This window comes from Martes martes, assembly GCF_963455335.1.
Source record: "Martes martes genome assembly, chromosome: 1".
NCBI lineage: Eukaryota > Metazoa > Chordata > Mammalia > Carnivora > Mustelidae > Martes > Martes martes.
Window position 1 is genome coordinate 14,797,069 of NC_137888.1, and position 20,848 is coordinate 14,817,916.

Genomic DNA, 20,848 nt, shown 5'->3' on the forward strand with positions numbered 1-20,848 from the left:
AGATTTGTTCAGCACTTTGCCGTTCAAACTTTTCTTCCATTGTGCTCCTCTTTTTTTTTTTTTTTAAGATTTTTATTTATTTGACAGAGAGAGATCACAAGTAGGCAGAGACACAGGCAGAGAGAGAGGGGGAAGCAGGCTCCCCGCTGAGTAGAGAGCCCGATGCGGGGCTTGATCCCAGGACGCCGGGATCATGACCTGAGCCGAAGGCAGAGGCTTTAACCCACTGAGCCACTCAGGCACCCCGTCTTCTTCTTTTTTAAACATCATTTTCCCACCAGTGTTTCCTGAATGTTGCAAAGGGTTTATTATTTCCGTTCATGTAATCCTCCAAAATCCTTACTCTCTCCTTTTGCTGGGTTGCCTGTTTCATTCTGTCAGGGGAAATCTTTTTTCCTGCTCTATTGTCAGCAGTCCATATCCCTTAAATATCATAATCTCTTCTGTTGTGCACCTGGGTGGTACAATCTGGCTCTTCTAGTAGGATGATGTCCCAGAGTGAAACTAAACCTCATTGGTTTTCATTCCATTTATTAATATCTATTAACATCAGTTTCCCTTCTCCTCCTGGCCAAACATCCTAGAGGGAGAAGCTTAAAAAAAATTAAAACTTAAAGATACTCCCAAATAATATGGCCATTTCATCCATCAGCACTTTTGGAAAATCCTTTGCTTTTCTTTCATTTCTCTTGGAGGCAGGAGGAAACTGGCCTGGGTTTGTCCATGGCATAGCACCACCTTCCAGAGGAAGGAAAAGCCCTAGACTCTCTTTGTGGGCAGCTTGTATCTGTACATATGCACATCGTTAGCATGTGTATGTGAATGGAGGGACACAGAAAAATTTAGAATGTTTTCAACTTCAAACACTTTTCTCCTTGACACGTGCACTTGCTATTACTATACCAAAGTGGTGCTGTTTCAGGTGCTGGGATCACAAAAGATGAGCAGATGTGGTGCATTGCTTTCCTATTGCTGCTGTAAAAATTTTTCACAAATGTGGTGACTTAAAACAATACAAATGTATTCTCTTACGATTGTCACAAGTCTGAAGTCAAGGTGTGGCCAGGACTGCATTGCTTTTGAAGGCTTTAGGGGAGAATTCAATTCTTTGCCTTTTTCAGCTGCTAAAGGCTATCCTCATTCCTTGGCTTGTGGCCCCACCTCAGTTGCCTTCCCACCCCCATCTACTTTCCTATCACCTTCTCTGCCTTCGGACCCCTGCTTCCAGCTTATAAGGATCCCTGTGATTATATTGGACCCACTTGGATAAGCCAGAGTAACCCCCTCCAAAATTAAAATCTTTAACTTTATCACTTCTGCAACGTTCTTTTTTCACATATAAAGTAACATTTTAATAGATTGTAGGAATTAGGATATGGACATTTCTTTGGGACCATTATTTAGCCTACTCCATAAAGAGTTCTATATACCTAATGCTATTTTCTATGCATTCCATTGTTACCTTTGTAGATATAGGTTATGATCATTTCTTTTGACAAGAGTTTTGTTTTTTTTTACAATGATAAAGACTGATCTCAAGGCCTACTTATGCTTGGCTTATTCTACTAAAAGTGTGTTGTCAAAGAAGCATCCTTCTCAAAAGGATAGTGTAGATGCAGCCTACAGTACCCCAGTTGGCAGGTGAGAAAGAACTATACCCTAACTCTCAAACCTTCTTCTTAAAATCACTGCTCTGAATCCAGAGACCATTCAACTGATTTCCTAAAGATTATTCTTATGTAGAAATAACTTATTTCTATCTTGAGGTAAAACCATTATTTTAGCCACATTGCATGTCATACATTTGGAAGTTGTTCAGTTGAAATTATTGACTAAAAACCATGTCTAATGGCTGAGAATTTATCCTGATATTGAGAAGGCTATAAAAGGAGCAATACTCTTTAGGTTAGCCAATATAAACTTCTAAGACACCTATTTTTCAATGGAAAGAAACAGTAATAAAAACCTTTATAAATATTATAAGAATACTCAAAAATTGCTCAGGAGCACTCCAGTTTCCATTTTAAGTTTCTGCTATTACGATAGCAGCAGATGCCAATTATTTGTGACATACGGCTTGCCCTTAGTGATGGATGCTGAGAATTTGTAGAAGATTTTTTTGTTACTGCCTCTATAGCACCACATTCCCTTCTGAAAAATGATCACATTGAAATATGGTGCAGGCTTCTTGAGATACCAGGACATGTTATTGGAAGACTTTTACCCAAAGACTTTCTAGGTATCTTAGAGGCCAACTGTGTCACCAACCACAGAAGCTACAACCCACAAACTATGTTGGTCATCTTCTTCTGGACTTGAATGAGGGCTCTCGAGACAAACTAAAACATGATCTTTGGGCTGCTCAGGTGTTATGTGGTAACCCATCTAAATCCAAGAGATAGTCTTTGCTGAGAACAACAGGATGACGCCAAGGAAAGTCAATGCTGCTATTAATAAGGTCAGAAGTGTTCTGTTATAAAAGCTCCAGAGAACAGATGGGCTGAGGTGGGCCACCCTTGTTAATGAGTAATAACTATGTATCAGGGTATAATGATAACAGTGGGACCATTAGAATTATCTTTTGGAGAGTCAACTGCCAATGAGTTTTATTTTATCTTTTGGTGATTCATTTTAACTACAAAAGGAAGAAAATCGTAATTATTTTCAAGCCACTGAAACAACAGAATAGTCATGTGGCACTTCCATAATAGTATAATCCAGAGAAACTCTTCCAATAGGTATGAGTCACCCTTCCTCTTGCTGGTCTAAGGAATATGTTTTCTAGATAACATGGAATATCATACATAGGCAAAGTATTAAGACTTTTAGTCTTTTGGTATTTTTCTCTGTGTTAATCGGGGTTCTCCAGAGAAAAAGAACCAATAGGAGATAGATGTGAAAAGATGTATTATGAATAGGTTCACCTGACCTGGAGGCTGAGAAGGCCCACAATCTGCCATCCGCAAACTGAAGACCCAGTAGAGCTGTGGTGTAATTCCTGTTGGAGTCTGGAGTCCTGAGAACCAGAAGAGCCAATGGTGAAAATCCTAGTCCAAGAGCAGGAGAAAAGCAAAGTTCCAGCTCAGTCAGGCAGTAAGAAAAACGATGCATTCCTCCTTCCTCTGCCTTTTTGCTCTATTCAGGGTCTCAGTGGACTGAATGATACCCACTACATTGCGGGGGGTGGGGGGTTCATCTGCTTTATCTTGTCTGGAAACACACTCACAGACACACTCAGAAATAGTGTTTAATCTAGGAACCCATTGGCCTGGTCAAGTTGACACATGAAATTAACCATCATAGTCTCTTTTGAATTTTTATAACTGATTCTGCAGGAACATAGAGTATCATTAACTCTGAATATTATTTTGTTGGAAGCCTTTTCTGTTGCTCTAACCTAACCCAGCTATGTGAGACCTGAATAGTCCATCCCTCTTTATGTGAAAAGGATCTTTTAGCTTCTCCCAACCATGATAATTTATTATGTGCTATTTATTTATTACACAAGGAATTAACTCAGCCTAGAAAATAGATTTGAAACAAAGTGGTAAATACTTTTTTTTTTAAAGGAGAAGAGTTGGAAAGAAGGGGGAAAGTAGATAAGAAAGACAAAGCTGAGTGGTACTGGCCCACATAAAATATATACCTTGTATTTCTACTTGCTGCTAAAGGAGAAACCACAATTTTCACCCTCAACTCCCCAGCATTCAAAACAAAGTCATAAAAAAAAAAAAAGGTACTTACATGCCTTGCTATACTCATGAAACAAGAAATTGTATTTATTCAGAACAGAAACAGCTTGCTATGGCCCTCATAACTTCGTTAGTCACCTATCAGGGTGAAATCTCTAGAGGGTGGCCTATGTCAGTATCTTTCCTCCCTCCATGGCCAAAACCAGCACATGGCCCCACCCAGGAGGGCCCACACAAAAGGGCAGGAAATGCAATCCTACCCTTTGTCCTTCCAGCTGGGAAATTGGCACAGGCACAAATTATGTCCAAACTATGGGTCTTCTGAAATCAACAAGAGTAGTAGATACTCAGTCTATCCCTCTTATAAATATATAATGTTATTGAAAGGGCTGGATTTTTTACTGTCTATCAATCTAAGTCAATGATATGATGTCAAGAGTTAGAAAATAAGAATAATTCTGTTAAGAAAAAGCCGTTATTAAAAGAACATATTAGTGGAAGCAATGAAGGATAATATGTCATCAATATCAATACTATTGAGCAGCCACATTTATTACACATGTGTGTGTGATGTGTTGCATTTTATGCTGTTAAAAATGATTGAAAGATAGCCAGAACTAGTGTCTGGCAATACTGCCTTGGTAAAGTATACATTGCCTAGGTCAGCACCGCCTGCCTAGTCTGGCAGACAAGCACACTATCAAAATTCAAAGAGGGTAGTTTTTCTAAGGAAAAAGTGAGTTTTGCAAAGATTAGAAAACTCCCCATATCATGACTATACTTTTTTATTTGAAAAACTGACATTTATCTTGATGTGACATTTTCTTAATCCCTTAATGACTTTTAGTTGAAATACCAACGTGCAGAGAGAAAATCGTCACGTGAATGCAATACTTTTATTTATAAAGTATGCTACTATTAAATGACAGAGCTGCTGGTCCAGACCAGTCCACAGTCTCTCACATGGACAGTTGTTTAAAAAGCACACTTTTGGTGCTACTGGCTTTATTCTTACCCAGAAGCTTTTCATTCACCTGTGTCCTAGAGAGTCCACAAAGGTGGCAGATCGATGAATGATTCATGACTATACCTATTTCTTAATTCCCATTTCTAGGATGTTCAGGGGAAGAACCAGGAGGCACTGACCCAGGCACTAGGTAGGGAAAGTCAAGAATAGAGATTTTTCTAGTGTGTTAAATGAAAAACATACTCAGACGACCCAAGGGTTCTTTCTGCATTAAAAGTAGACCTGCTAGGGTGCCTGGGTGGCTCAGTGGGTTAAAGCCTCAGCCTTCGGCTTAGGTCATGATCTCAGGGTCCTGGGATCGAGTCCCACATCGGGCTCTCTCCTCAGCAGGGAGCCTGTTTCCTTCTCTCTCTCTCTCTCTCTCTCTCTGCCTGCCTCTCAGCCTGCTTTTGATCTTTCTCCCCGTCCAAATAAATAAATAAAATCTTAAAAAAAAAAAGTAGACCTGCTAGCTGAATATTCACTGCCTCTTCATAACTTTTTTCTAGCATTAAATAAGAAGTATATTGGGACGCCTGGGTGGCTTCAGTTGGTTAAGCAGCTGCCTTCGGCTCAGGTCATGATCCCAGCGTCCTGGGATCGAGTCCCACATCGGGCTCCTTGCATCGGCGGGGAGCCTGCTTCTCCCTCTGCCTCTGCCTACGACTCTGTCTGCCTGTGCTCACTCGCTCGCTCTCTCTAACAAATAAATAAATTTGAAAAAAAAAAAAAAAGAAGTATATCAATGAATACTTGCCTTCAGGAATCAAAAAATAACAAGAAGGATTAGTTGAATCGTTGCTTAAAAAGGGAGGGGGGAATGCCTATGCCCTCAACTGGTAACTAAATGTCTCCATTATCAAATTTTAAAAGAAAAGTCAGCCCACGTGCAAAGCTAAAAATTCAGGTGCTCTTTTGTTTCTTTTTCAGTTTCAGAAACAATATTTTGAATCTCAGTGTCCAGCTCTGTATCTTGATGTAAAAGTTGCCCCACCCTCTCTGAAGAGGTAGTCCTGGCTGTAATTACACTATCTAATGACCAAGTGAAAAATTGGATTCCTGACTGACCCCAGCAGGTTAGCTCTTTATGCTCCAATGATATAAGAGACCAGCTAACAAGACCTCACCATGCATGGCTTTAAACGTTATTGATGGCCCTAAAGCAATTCTACCCTTTTTAAAATTCTTTTGTGCGCCTGGTCTTGTTATCACCATAGGAGTGACTTACACACGGTGGGCTCATGATTCAGCGAGTTTCTTGTCATTCGTCTTACCTTCATGACATTACAATCTCACTAAATATTCCTCTGGTCTCTGCATTAGCAAACAGGGCAAAAGAAGTGCAGGATTCCTGTGTTCCGTGCTGTCAACAGATACCCTCTTCATTCTTTATCGGTTCTCATGTAAAATCATTCAAGTTTACATATCTTAGGCACTTTCTAGGACCTCTGATAACAGGGGTTGCCTTTCCTGAGATCTCTTCGATCCCTCTCTTCTGTTGAAATTGATGTGGATGGACATGTTTTCCATGGAGCAGCGTTTTTCAACCACTGCTGTGACAAACAGAAACCCAGGCTCTGCCCTGGAGAATTCCAGTTTGGGATGTCTCTGTGATGGAGTCTAAGAATATTTCATTTTAAAACCTCCAGAGGGGATTCTCATTTGCCTTCAGAGTTTATCAGAGTTGTGAGGATAACGCCTTGGAAATTTGATTTCTGAGGCTTCTCCATACATTTCTATACAAATACCAAGAAATGGCACCCAAATGGTCCTTTGCTGACCTCCCCCCACCCAGGGAAGGGGATACTCTTGATTTAGAAGACATAGAAACCTTCCCTTATCTCCAAATCATTTGCAACTGTTTCTTTTCAATGGACACCATTTCCAGGAATCTAAAAGTGGGATCACATTCTAATAAACTTACTCTACCCAGAACCCTCGTCCTTTCTCTTCACCTCTTCTCCCCATCCCCTACCAGGTAAAAACAATACACAGAATGTCTAGTCCAGAACTGCCAAGGTCCCAAGTAGGTAACTGAGGATCCAAATTAAGAGGCAGTGTGACATTTGTACAAAAGAGTCCCCATCCTTCCATCTAGAAGCAATCCTCTTTTCCCCCACTCATACTGTGGGATAAGATAGGAAAGCAGTAGAAAGGCTCCAGAGATATGCATATGTATAAACCTTCATTTAAATAGATCTACATACCAGTATTGCAATTCAACATTTAATGAGTTCTCTGAGGCAGTATGATAAGTATTAAAGCTAAGGAGATCAATAAAACATCTAAGCATGGGGTTACTAAGACACTTAGGCAATAAGGACAGCAAAACACTGTTATTAAGGTCAGATCCAAATATTAAATTTGTTGCACATAAACTATTTTTAATTTTTTAAAATTTAAATTAGACCTACCACTTCAGTGAAGATCGAACGAACATAGTCTAATGAAAGAACATTGGATGGAGGTTAATGGCCTGAGTCCTCGTCCGCCCGCATCAGCTCCCCCCATCAGCCGCTGATCTGTCTCAGGTTTCTGACCTGCTGAATCTGTGGATTTCCAAAGCCCCTTCCTGCTCTGTGTCCCAAGATACTGCAATTGTCCCGCTAATGATCTATTTCTTATTGTAATTCTGTTTCTGATTCTTTCCCCTTATTTCTTTTTTGCAGATTCTGTTCATGGGCATGATGACTGAGTACTATCACTACTTTTTCACAACCCTGGTAAGCACTTCAAGTAGAAATGTATTCCATGCAACATAGAAAATGTCTCCAGTTATTTCAGTAGTCAGCCCCACCGGTGTCAGAGGCAGGATATTGTCATGGAGATTCATCTTACTTTCTTAAAAATCCTGTAAATCAAGAAATGCTGAACAGCAGGTTCTTTCTTTTTTCTTTCTTTCTTTCTTTTCTTTTTTTTCTTTTTTTTTTTTTTTTAACTAGCATCAGTGCATGTGCATCTGGAAAGGGATTTAAATGATACATTCATTAAATAGAAGCTGTCAAAGTACAAACTAGTCGGAAAGAAGAATCACCTACATTTTCTATATACATTAGAAGGCACACTAAAGTGTATCTCAGCTTTTTTGATCTTATATGATTTACCTGCCTGTGTCCAGTAGATAGCTAGGTTAGCCGGGGTCACCGACCAGGTGTTTTGAAGATCATCAAGAAAAGGAGCATGGGAGATGCTTTGCACAGCGAACACTTTTCACCATTAAAAAAAAAAAAAAAAAAAAGAATGATAGTTCTGAACCTACAAAATTCAAAAGAGACTGTAACATCCTAAATTTTGAGATTTTCATATCAAGGAAGAATGATTTAGGGTATTTAACATATCAAAATGATGTGATAGCTCTCATTCAGTTTTAAAAATCAGACACACATAGACTTCACTTTCTCATAGGAGAAGAAAACACATAACCAACCTTTTCTTTTTTTTCCTTAAAGATTTTATTTATTTACCTGACACACAGAGAGAGATCACAAGTAGGCAGAGAGGCAGGCAGAGAGGCAGGCAGAGAGAGAGGGGAAAGCAGGGTCCCTGCTGAGCAGAGAGCCCAATGCAGGGCTGGATCCCAGGACCCTGAGAGCATCACCTGAGCCAAAGGCAGAGGCTTAACCCACTGAGCCATCCAGGTGCCCCTAAATTTCTTTAGATTTTTTTAAATGTATTGTCTGACAGAGAGAGACATGGCGAGAGAGGGATCACAAGCAGGGGCAGTGGGAGAGGGAGAAGCAGGCTTCCCGTTGAGCGGGGAGCCTGATGCATGGTTCCATCCAAGTACCCTGGGATCATGACCTGAGCTGAAGGCAGATGCTAACTACTGAGCCACCCAGGTGCCCCTCATAACCAATCTTCTTTGCTAATCTGTAATGGTGTGTTGACTGCAATCTACCTAGGTTCTGGGAAATTTCCTAAGAGTTTATTTTACGAAACAAAACTGGCAAGGTAAGCTGGTGAGTAAGGGAAATAAAATAATTTGGAACAAGAACCAGGCAGCTGTCCTTGAATACATACTACTGATGGAAGCAGTGAATTCCACTCCTCACTCAAGTATCTCTGGGACCATGAGACCAATGTTCCAGGGCAGGTGCCAAAATCATCATTGTTCCAGAGCTTGGCATAAGAGAGTGGGATGCACGGCAGAAAAATCTTAAAGTTCCCATGATCTTCCCTCCCTCACTGATATCCTAATCAGGGCTTCTGTCAGAAGAGTTGAAGACACCCCTGAGAACTTAAAAGCATCTTACTTAGGTCACAAGTACAGCCCTTCCCCCATCACCACGAACACCTGGGTTCTGCTCAAGACAGCATGGACACCTGCCTCAGAACTTTCTATCATCCACTGTGCACACTCCTAAGAGCTGGTTTTGTTGAGATTTGAGACAATGAAACCTAAAAAGCCTGGTCTTCACAGAGATCCTTCGGAACAAACAACTTGCCCTCACAGTCTTGCTTTTTTCATCCTTCACTGACAAGCAGATGTTACAAACCAGACCCTGGACTTTCCATATTCTATATTGCATCGGAAGCTCAATTTGTGGACCAACCTAATTTTGTACCTGTGTATTGTATTTATTTTAGCGCACCTCATTAAGTACTGTGGAGTCTGTGAGGGGTTCCATATGCATCCTGGAATTTTCTGACTTCTTGTAGTTTAAGCAACTTTCCTTCCATTCACTGAGCATGCTAAAGGAAATCATTCCTTTTAGGGTCTTATTCTTTAAATTTGCTTCCTTAAGCATGTTCCTTGGGTTTTGTCTGCATTCTGCCATGCTTTTTATATTCTTACCATTCTTGCCCATGGGTATTGACAAAACTTAAAGAAGAAAGAAAGTTACGTAGTACAAGGGGGGAAAATAGAACAATGTAGAAGGCAGAACTCTTCTGATACTGAGCCAGGAGCACAGATCCTCCCTCTTATAGCTTTACAGTCTAATCCAATGTTATCTTGGGACAGAATAGCAGTGTAAAGAATTATTCAAAAGAGCAAATCTGTGCATATCTTCTACAAATACAGATCATGAGGTATTTCTGAAGTTACTTCTCCTCAGGAACCGCAGCCGCCCCTGCTCAGGTACTATCCTGGCTTGCACTTCCACAAAACAGTTACACTGTTAGCAAATTTTTATGGAAGTTTTTCTCCTTTTATTCCCATTAAATGTTATTCTGAAAGTTTGGTTTATTTTAAATGTGAGCTATTTTTAATGACATATGTTAGAGTGAAACCTTTCTTCACCAGAAGAAAGTTGAAATTTTTATATCATTTTAAATATGAATCAGTGAAGACAAGTTGCTTAAGCATCTTAAGCTTAAGCCTTTGACTCAGGTCGGGATTCCAGGGTCCTGAGTCCCTCTCTACTCAGCGGGGAGTCTGCTTCTCTCTCTCCCCCTGTCCCTAACCCCCTCATCCCTCTTCCCCTGTTCATGCTCTCCCTCACTTTCAAATAAATAAATAAACAAATAAATACATAAATAAATACAATCTTTGACAAAATAAATATAAATGAACATAAGCCTCTGGATTATACTCAGCCTCATCTGTAATGGAAAATGCAAGTGGGTTAAACTTTTCTTCCTGAAACATTGTCTGAAGGGGAATTAGTTCTACGGTCATGATATTCATGTTCACACAACTGTATTGCAAAAAATAGAGGAAAAATGAAAATGCTCACTGCCTTAGAGTTTCTCAATCAGTGTGCAAGGGAAGAACAGCGGGAAATGTTCTTTCATGAAGCAGTGTGAGGACAGCTGCCATTTTAGTGTCAATCTACCTGTTGCGTCTGCAATCATTATTCTGTTTTACACAAAGAGCATTGAAAATGTTAACTCTACTTTTATCATTTTTAATACTGCACAGGACTTATTTGCTTTAGATCTGGAACTCTATAGGTACAGTGGTGTAAACATGACTGGGTTTCGGCTGCTTAATATTGACAACCCTCATGTGTCCTCCATCATTGAGAAGTGGTCCATGGAGAGGCTACAGGCGCCCCCCAGGCCGGAGACTGGCCTCTTGGATGGCATGATGACAGTAAGTAGACTTAAAATAAAATCATTTGTGATGATTTTTTAATTCCTTAGGGTTTAGGATAAGAATCACATATGCCTTCTATAGTGTGAGTAAAAGTATTATAACCTGTGCCTTGACTTGAATGAGAGAAGAAGGAGTAAACTTTTTAGGTGATTTGAAAGCCTATGCAGGGCTACCACCCAAAACTTCTATTTTCAGCTTTCTGACCGTGTGTGTCTCTGACCAAAAATAAATAAATAGATAAATAAAAAGTTAACAGGAGTAACCATCACCGTCAGCCAAATGGAGACAAAGCAGAAACCAAAACAAGGATAAGTGGAGAGAGTTTTAGGCCTGGAAGTGTGACGCTACGAAGATGGGGAGGGAACGAAGAGGAGCAAGGTGCTTACAAAGGCGATGCAGAACCATTCTGCCTCCCTCATTTCTGCTTCATCTCAACGAGTGGTGTACACATGGACAAACGCCAGATTCACATACCGTCGGTGCGTTCACATTCTTCTTGCCTGGGTATGTACAGGAAAACCTTTGCAGACATTGACAGTGATTCACACCAGCCATATGTCACTCTTGAAGCAGATGCCAGGCCCACCTCCTGACAAGGGAGAGGTACTCTGCTGAACAGATAAATTGCAAACTGCCTCATCAGAGAGCTTCTCGCTATCATCATTTGTCTTTTGTTGTCAAATGTACCTCCCCTAGCTTTATTTCTCTAATGAAGCTCCCTGCATGATGAAGAAAAGAGCAGGAATTTTTTTAAAAAAGCTTTCTATGTAGGAATCATGTAATCTAAAGGGAAAGATACTGGGAATGTGGGCAGGTAATAGCATTTGAAATTGGCATAGTATTTCATTCTTGTTCCCATCATCGGGAGAAGCACTCTTGCTTTTAAGATACAATTTACTGATAACTGAAAAGTATCATCTTGTGGAGAAATGAACTTGGGATTTCTTTTCTTTTTCTACCATATTTTTTTTATGAGAAGCAAATGAATAGAAAAAAATAAATGCATGAATGAAGTAGTTCTGGATGATTCCATGTTCAAGCTCCCTGACTGTTTTTCAAACTTGAAATAACTCTTAAAGTGTACAAAGTGATCTGAGAGATAATGGTGGAAAGCATTTTGATACAAATGAGCCTTGGGTGATTTGAAATATTGCTTTGAATAGGAATAAATAAAGAATATCCAGGGAAATAGCAGACCTTCTGAAAGGGAAGGGGGCAAGCTAGAGAGAGAAAGAAAAAAAAAAAAACAGTCAGAGACAGAAAGTTATGCTGGTATACTGGTTTTTCTCTTCTTCCTCTTGAATTTGTAATTCCAGTGAATGCAAATATGGCTCAAGCCCTCTGCCCACCCATCTTGCGTCCCAGTGAGATTTCTGTCACAGGCTGAGATCTCTGGTAATTGTTACCTGCCCTTGGTATATACCACTAAAAATGTTAAGAGTTTGGAGCTGTGTTAACACAGATTATTGATTCATGCCAAACATGAAATATTCATCATAAGTATGGCTTAACTTACAAAAAAAAAAGCATCTGTTGCATTCAGTTATACGGAGCTGACAAGACAGTTTGTACATATTCACTGAGATGAGGGAAATCATTGAAAAAGGATAGGGTCACACAAGTCACACAAGTCACACCAACTTGGGCCAGGCATGGGGTGCTGCTACTCCCCCAGGACTGTTGTTGATGGCCTGGGCAAATGGCAGTCATACAGGCAGGAAGCATGGTGGAGCCACGTCCCAATGGATGGAAGGGGTCCTATTTAGCCTAAAGTTTACTACCGTCTTCTTACCTAAGAAAAGGATTTCTAGGCTTTGTTGTTATTCTTGTTTTTATTATAAACTAAAGAAAAAGGAAATGGAGATTTATCAGAACAGAAGAGAAGATCTCACGAGGGCACTAAAAGTGGGGAGAGTGGATATATCAGGTTATGTCTATACTAGTCAAAAAAAGTGGTAGAACACGACACCCACTAGAATTCGGATCCCATAGTCATGCAGATCAGTTTCCCCTCAGTTCTACGGAGATAGAATTGGTATACTTCAACGTGTAAGCTTAAGGTATACAGCATTACAGATTGACTTACATATATTGTGAAATGATCGTTGCAATTAGTTTAGTTAGCATCTGTCATCTCATACAGACACAATAAAAAGAAAATAAATAAATAGTTTTGAAATCGATCCCATGAAGTTTAATATTGACCTTTATTTACCCAGAGAGGCTGTTTTGAAGTTCGCGGTTTCCTTTTGGCTTCTAGTAAAGGGGGCCAATTTGGGGATGTGAAAACTGAGTCCCAATAAGTTTAAAGGGTAGGTTTAAAGGTATCCAGTGGACTCATCTCTGAGTCAAGAGAGCACATGCCATGTCCCCAAGCTGGGGCTCAGATCTAACAAATCTTTGTTCTCAGGTTGCCTCTGTACTCAAACTGTCTTCTTCCCTACCTTCCTGATGAAAAGGCCTGTGGTTTCAATTCCACTGTGTTGTATTCCTCAGATCCCATGGTTCACTCTTTCTGGTGTCTCTCACTGCCTAAAACTCTCCCCTATTCACATTTGCTTTAATGCATTTCAGCAGAGAGGCCTGTTTTTCTGTCTCCCATGGTCTGTTTTCCTTCACTCTGTAGCCCTACGGCCTCATATGCTATATTTCGATTTGTTTGCTAAGTGCCTTCCTCCACAAGAATGTAAACTCCATGAGGACAGAGGCTTTATCTTTTTGTGATATGCTTTATCTCCAGCACTGGAAAAGGCCCAGGCCTTCAATAAATATGTATCTAATAAGGGAACTAATGCTAAATAAATAGAAATTAAGTTTCTGCTAAGACCAAGATGTTACATGAAAAATATTCATATAACCCTGAAATAAGTCTATAAAAGTCCAAAGAGAGTTCCTATAAATAAGAAATAGGCATGTGTAGTTTAGACAGAGATTATTTTAAAGTGGTAAGATTATCTTGAAAATTAGCCTAGACACATGACTATTTATGTTTAAGTAATGCCATTACTAGAATAGAGTTGTGTTCTCTGAAATCATATGCATTATACCACTATACCCCAAGGTGAATTTTCCTGTTGTCCTTTATAGTTATATTTTGCGTGTGCTACATACATATACAGATGTCTGTATGAATATATAGTATAGAAATATAAAAAATATATGTTTAAAAATACCCATGTGTTTTTACTTTCACCTACTTATCTAATTTCCTCTTTCATATTTTAACTATTAGAAATTTCTTGGAACATTGTACACCAAAAATATCTTCAAATAATATTATATATGTCAAAACACATTCAAATCTGAAAATCATGTCCAAGTTGGAAAGTTTTAACTCCAGACTTAAGAGCCATAGATGTAATTAAAGAAAAAAAAATAAATAAAACAACATTGACTTTAAAAATAGGGTTAAAGTTGTGTTAATTAAGAAACCCGGTACTGAGTCAATAGAGTTCAAAAATAGTGAAACTCATTATTTAAAACATCTTGAGATTAAAAAAAGAAAATGTTTTATCAACTGAAGTGTTAATTAACACCATAGAAGTTTGGAGTAATTTTACAAAATCTACTTCTTTTCTTTTCACTACATTTACATTTCTCTTAGCACTTGGGCTGATTCAGTCTGTTGGCTTTTGACAAGACGGGGATAATGGGTAGCCCATTTTTAGGTGGAGTCCTCTCTGAATGCAAACAAAAATTGTGTATAATTCAGTAGTTCATAGGAATCATGGAAAAAACACAACATTGACCTGTCATAGGCCTTCCCAGTTCTTCAAATGCATTCACAGTATCAAGTTCAGTCAGTAGCCTTATGTTACATCTGAGCATTTCCTATAATCATGATCTAAGAGGTCTTAGGTGGACCTTTGAGTGTCCACCTAAGTGTCCACTGCTGTTCCAGTAATGAAGGACAATGGACTAAATGACTAAATTACTGAATAATTAAATGACATGACTAGGTTTTGGAGCCTTTCTGAAATTTCTTTTCTCTGAGCTCCTTGCTTATCTGTAAATCTGTGTAATAATACTTTACAGTGTTACTTTACAAATTAAATTAGATAATATATACAAAAGCTCCAGGACATAGAATTGAATTTACTTGATGGTACCTGCTGCTATGCCAGTTTGTAGTCAATAAAGGAACAAAAGACATTCTGAAATGCTGAGGCAGAATACTTACTTGTTTACAAGAGACACATTTCTTGACTTGTGCGTGTAGCCCAAGATCGTCCCTTACCAGGGATCTGTGTGACCTTGTGTGACCAGTGGAATCACCCAGGTGTGTCTTCCAACTTCACATATGGTCCTCTTCTCCCAATTTTTCACTGTCTCTTTCAAAAGCTGAAGAATTTTATTGAAGTAATAATAGGCAAACCTCTGTGACACGTTTCACTGGATCTACTGGAGTTGCTGCCTTCTGAATTTCTAGATTGTGAGTACTTGATTATATTGTTGCTCCCTTCCCAAGACCATTTCCAATACCCAGTTTACTTGTGGGTTGCTCTTGCCAGCATCCTGGATGCTCAGGATGTTCACTGCCTCTCCCACCACTTTGACTCCTCAGCAGGATCGACCCCAGGATTTCCCCCAACAAGGGAAACTAGCTAATTCATACTAAAAGACAAATTCCTGCTAGCTCTATGCTGTGGGTGAGATATTTGGATTTTAAGAGAGGAATCAGTGAGAGAATACATTTAGGAAATGATGAAGAAGGGTGTTATTTGGGAGAGCTTCTCCTTTAGAAAACTGCCTTGTCCATCCATATCAGGTTAGTGAATTTTCTGAATCTCCAGAGAAGATGGGAAACCTATACTTTTTGCCCATTTGCTACACAAAGACTAAGTTCTTCCCTCAATACTCCAATCTCCTCCAGTTTTTTCCGACAATGTTACATACCAGGAAGGCAGCAAAATGTAAGGAGTCTATAAAGCCATATCCTGTTAGTTCTCATTCCTAAGGGGTCACATCTTACTGGATTGTGTTGGGTCCCCAAGACCATATTCAGGTTTGATGATTTGGTAGAAGGACACAGAAATCAGAAGAGTTGTTAAACTCGTAGTTGACAATTTATTACAACAAAAGGATATAGATTAAAATCAGCAAAAGAAAAAGTTGCAAAGGGCAAAGTCAGGGAGAAATTATGTGGGAACTACATAATTTTCCCACGTAATAATTATGTGAGAACTACAGGATAGTGGTCCTGTCCCAGGAAATTTGTATTGACCGTACTTTAATCTCTACAGCAATAATGTGGGACCACATGTTCGAAGCATTGCCAACCAAGGAAACTCTCCCAAGCCTTGATGTCAGTCAGTCACACAAGCATAGAATAGCCCTGTCGCTGACCTTAGTTACTCAGTCTTTAGCCATTCCAGAGGGCAAACTGATACAGTCCAGGGCCCTAGGTGAACAAAAATAAGCATTCATTATAAATCACATTGTTAAACTATCTAGCATTGCCCATTACCCCATGGAAATACTACGATCGATCAGAATAGTCCAAGGTTTCAGACATTATCTCCCAGAAACCAGTTAAAAACCAGTCCTTTCTTTGGGATACATAGAGTGTGACTACTCCAGTCCTGCTGAGTTAAATGTTTACTGCCCACTGTTGTAATAACTAAAGCATGGTACGAGACTGCTTTTCATATGCTTGCTTCATGATCCATGTTGTTGTGAAGAGATTTTCTTAGGAACACTGAGTAATGTGGTTTCATTCAGGCTTTTGGTATAAATAAAATGTGATTATAAACACCTTCAGAAAAACAAAATCTGAAACACAGGCCAATTTCTTTTATATCTACCTAAAATAGCTCAAAAGTTGCTGCTCAGTAAGTTGGCCTCCAGCACAGAACTAAAAAGGGAATGAAATTCGGGGGTGGTTTATTAGTGTTATAAAATAGGTGAAGACATGTCTCCTCCATCTAAGAAAACATTGCATGTCAAAGGGAAGTATGGATTTACAATAAATGGTTTTCTTCTTTGAATTTGAAAAGCTCTGATCAGGCCCATGGTTTTGAGCCATGTTATTACCCAGCCCAGTGTGGAAGCAGCCTTGACAAAGAAAGTCAAAAACCTTCCTAAGCCCAGCTTATGGAAAAGTCAGATCAAAACTTCACTTCTCAGCCTTCTCTATCAAATCCTTCAATTAGTCTATTAGTGAACATACATACAAATTTGTAAAAAAAAAAGTATATTCCACTGCTAAAATGGTCCAGGTCCCAATAGCATAGCAATTAAGGGCGTGAGTTCCAAAATCTAAGTTTACATCTTGAGTTGAAATTCTCACTTGCCTGGTAAGTTAAGCAGGTTATCAAAGTTATTTCCTAAAGTTCCTTCCCCAAGTCTCCATTTTCCTGTTGGTAAATGGGGACAATATCTATTTAAAGGCATCATTTCAATAATTTAAGGCAACAACATGTGTAGAATGGTTATCATGCCTGGTGCGTAGTAAGCTGTCCATGAACATTCATCATAATTGAGTATTACTGTAATTATTAAATCATCAGACAAATATTTGCTTTAGAAGCAGCTCAGCTTCATGGTTGAGAACATAAACCCTAGCACCAAATTCCCAAGTTTGAATTTTGATCTTCCCACCACCAGTTTGGGGACGCCATTTAACCTGGCCATATCTTTATCTGTAAAGGAGTAAAGGTTATGGTAAAGATTCAGTGTTTACAAAGTATTTAGAGCAGCACCCTACATTTAATAAGAACTTGATAAAAGTCACCTATAATTATCGATTGAGTTTCAAAAACTCATTCTGCCAATGGATTGCTCTCCTTCAATACACCAAATTAGCATAGCAGAGTAGTGAAGAACATGGGCACTAGAATCAGATAGTCATGGGTTCAATCCCTGGCCAGGCAGCTGATTGGCAGAGTGGTCTTGGACTAATCACCTAATTTTCCTGAGCCTCAGTTTTCTTATCTATGAAATTGATTATACACCAGTTTTGAACTGAAAAGAGCAAAACATTTTTAAGCTTTAACAATAACCACCAGCACCACTACTGATAGATCTAACTTCTTTATGTCAATCATATAAGTGAAACAATTTATTTTAGAAGTACATCTGAAAACCTTGGGGTTATACAGTTTTCATAAAAATGTATTTTATTTTGAGGCATGAAATAATATCAATTCCTTCAGCAAACATTTATTAAACAACTTTAAATATCATTTATGTGCTAGCTAACTGTGCTAACCACTAAAAAATGAAGTGGAACATTTCTGCATTCACACAACCCACATTGTTACTGAGAAACCCATATCACTATAAATGCATATGGAAAATGCAATGGTAGAGATTGCACAGGATACAGATTTAAAGTGGGGATAATCTCTGGAGTCACAGATGGTTAAAGTGTGAGATGTAGTAACTCTTACCCTCTCTTTCCACTTCCACTAAGACATGCTCTCAATAAGTGCATAGTAAATGTTGAGCAAATCAACAGATTTCTGGAAAAAAAAAAAAGATGATCTTTGATCTATGACCTGGATTCTAGATTTAACTCTACCAATTATCGGCTAATGTAGGACCTTACACAAGTCAATATCCTGTCTGGGGGTCAGTTTTTCTACCTAAGTAGTTTTATCTATCTGTTCTGATTTGGGAAGCTTGTTGAGAATTTCAAATGAAGTTCAGTGAAAACCTTTAACTAAAGCATTGAAGGTATTACACAATTTTATCCTTAAAGAAAATCATAGGGCAATTTTATTTTTATAAAATGCAAGCAGTCTTGTGTGAAATTTTGTAAATAAGAGAAACTTCATGAGGAAGGGAAGAATGAGATGCTCAACCCCCCCAAAACAAGGACTACTTACACTCTCTATCAAAAAGCAAGTGCTGACAAAGGAAGGCATATTCCAAGCAAGTTACACAGGTCTGTTTTTCAAAAGGTCTTCCACAACTTGCTATTGGATTTGACTCCACAACTCAAACCTTCTTGACTCTAGTAAATGGAAGTGACCAACACAAGTATCCCTATTTGGAAATTACCTATTAGTTTTGCTTGCAGCTATTATTTTCTACCAAATAGAAACAAATAAATAAATATATAAATAGATATAAGTCCTGAGAAACAAAATCTGATGTTGAAATATTGAGGTTTAGTATCTTCTAACTCAATGTTGTTGATTTTAACACTGTGCTTAACATAGAAGGTGCTCCAAAAAATGTTTGTTTCCCGAATCAAGTCTTTTGTGGCTGATGTGAGGGTTTTTGATCTTTTTAAGAACTCAAAACAAAGCAGAGCTATCACTTCAATTTACTGTGAAGTATGAGGTATTATTTTAGAGAAAAATAGTTATCAGAGAGTGAAAACTGTTCAGCTGGAGAATAAATAGCTGTTGAGATCAGACAAACAGGAGATAAGGAAGCAAGTAGAATGATTATGCAGGTAAAGGAAGGGAAACAAAGGTGAAATTGAAGATGTGGTGTGTGTTTTCCTCCATAGACCGAAGCAGCTCTGATGTATGATGCGGTGTACATGGTGGCCATTGCCTCTCATCGGGCTTCCCAGCTGACCGTCAGCTCCTTGCAGTGTCATCGACACAAACCATGGCGTCTTGGACCCCGATTTATGAACCTAATCAAAGAGGCAAGTGCTACTCATTCATGGCTCAATTCTTTCCTAGCCATAGTGATCTGATTTGTTCATTTACTGTGATCTTCCCACATGGCTCTATTGGGCATGAGATCTATAAACGAGGAGAATCCATCATCATTCAATCTGCTAGGATTTCACTGAAAAAAGTCTGTTGACCAGGAATTTTCTAGAGTGATGTTGAGAAGTTCAAAGGAGCTACCAGATCATAACATTCACCTTCCTTCATCTCAACTGTGGTCTCAGTTGCTGCTGGCTCTCCTCCACATATGTTCATAAGTTCATAGGTGCTTATTCCATGCCCCATTGAATCAAAGAGTGTGTTGGCCCATCACTGCAGGGTACCAGGGATAGTTCTCACATTATCAGCCCATAATTCCAGTGGTTTCTTAAATATCACATTGTATAGGACTGAATAGAAGAACCTCTTTGTTCTAATAATATAATAATTATTTTGCCATTTGCCAGCAAACCAGAAAAGTCCAGTCTATTCAAAACTTACCAAGTGTACTAAAAGGTTTTCAAGAGTACGGGGTATTTGGCGAAGGTGAGTTTTTCATTATTACCCTGGGATCCTGGACTATCCCTTACAATTTCCTTTTCTCTGATGCAATTTGACTTCTCTTCATCAGATCCTGCTCTAGGGCCCTGAGATTCCTCATATACATATATCCTTGGTTTATCTTTGACATCAACATACACCTCAGGGTGTGTCTGGGCTTGACAAAATGAAATAAGGCTTAACTGAGTACATATCCTCCTCTGTGCTGCTGTTCTAATGTTTTATCTATAGGATGCAGAAATTTACCTCTCAGGTGAAGAGCATCTTTATTGCCCTCTGCATTGGAGAAGGTTGAGTTGAGAGAGAGCCATTAAAAGAAAAGAATGGAAGGGTCATAGTGCAAGAGAAGAATGCCCAAGCAAGAGCAAGAAGTCCTACTTTGGGTTTCATTTCTGCTGGTCTCTTTAGCACCTTACAAACCCTTTCATGGTTTGTTTAATCTGCTTCCCCATTGACAGGTGACTCTGATCCATAAAGGTGAGAACCAGAGATGCAATACGCATGAGGTTTAACACTACTTGGGCTCCAGAGCAAGGCTGGATCTAGGGTATGGCAAGCAGCAAAGACTACCCTGGGTACCTGATTTAAGGAGGCACTCACTCTCATGGTTGAGTTTATAGGAAACTTTGAGGGAGCGCTTCCTTAAGTTTTATGCCCTTGGGAACCTCTCTGATCTCACTGTAGTCCTGGCATGGTTGCTTGGCTTTAATCCCAGCTCCACTAACATTTATGACCAATATAATCTACACAAGTTACTTAAATTCTTGTATCTTGATTTTCTCTTTCGTGAAACAGGAATAACACCTTCTATCTCATAGCATTATTGTGAGGATAAAAATAAGGTGTGAAGAACAACCCAGAAACATAGTAAGAATCTGAGATATTAGCTATTCTCTTACAATTGGAATAGACTGCTAATAATAGCCTCATTCAGTTT

General features: G+C 39.1%; 1 protein-coding gene across 3 annotated transcripts in view; it reads left to right on the forward strand.

Moving 5' to 3' along the window:
- GRIK1 (glutamate ionotropic receptor kainate type subunit 1) overlaps positions 1 to 20,848 on the forward strand; it is a gene marked incomplete at both ends in the record, with an annotated part of 384,593 nt that overhangs the window by 272,211 nt on the left and 91,534 nt on the right. For all 3 annotated transcript variants that reach the window (XM_080810092.1, XM_080810093.1, XM_080810094.1), the window contains 3 exons: positions 7,368 to 7,421; positions 10,562 to 10,735; positions 19,200 to 19,343. In XM_080810092.1, the coding sequence (XP_080666218.1) occupies positions 7,368 to 7,421; positions 10,562 to 10,735; positions 19,200 to 19,343 (372 nt within the window). The remainder of the gene's footprint in view (positions 1 to 7,367; positions 7,422 to 10,561; positions 10,736 to 19,199; positions 19,344 to 20,848) is intronic.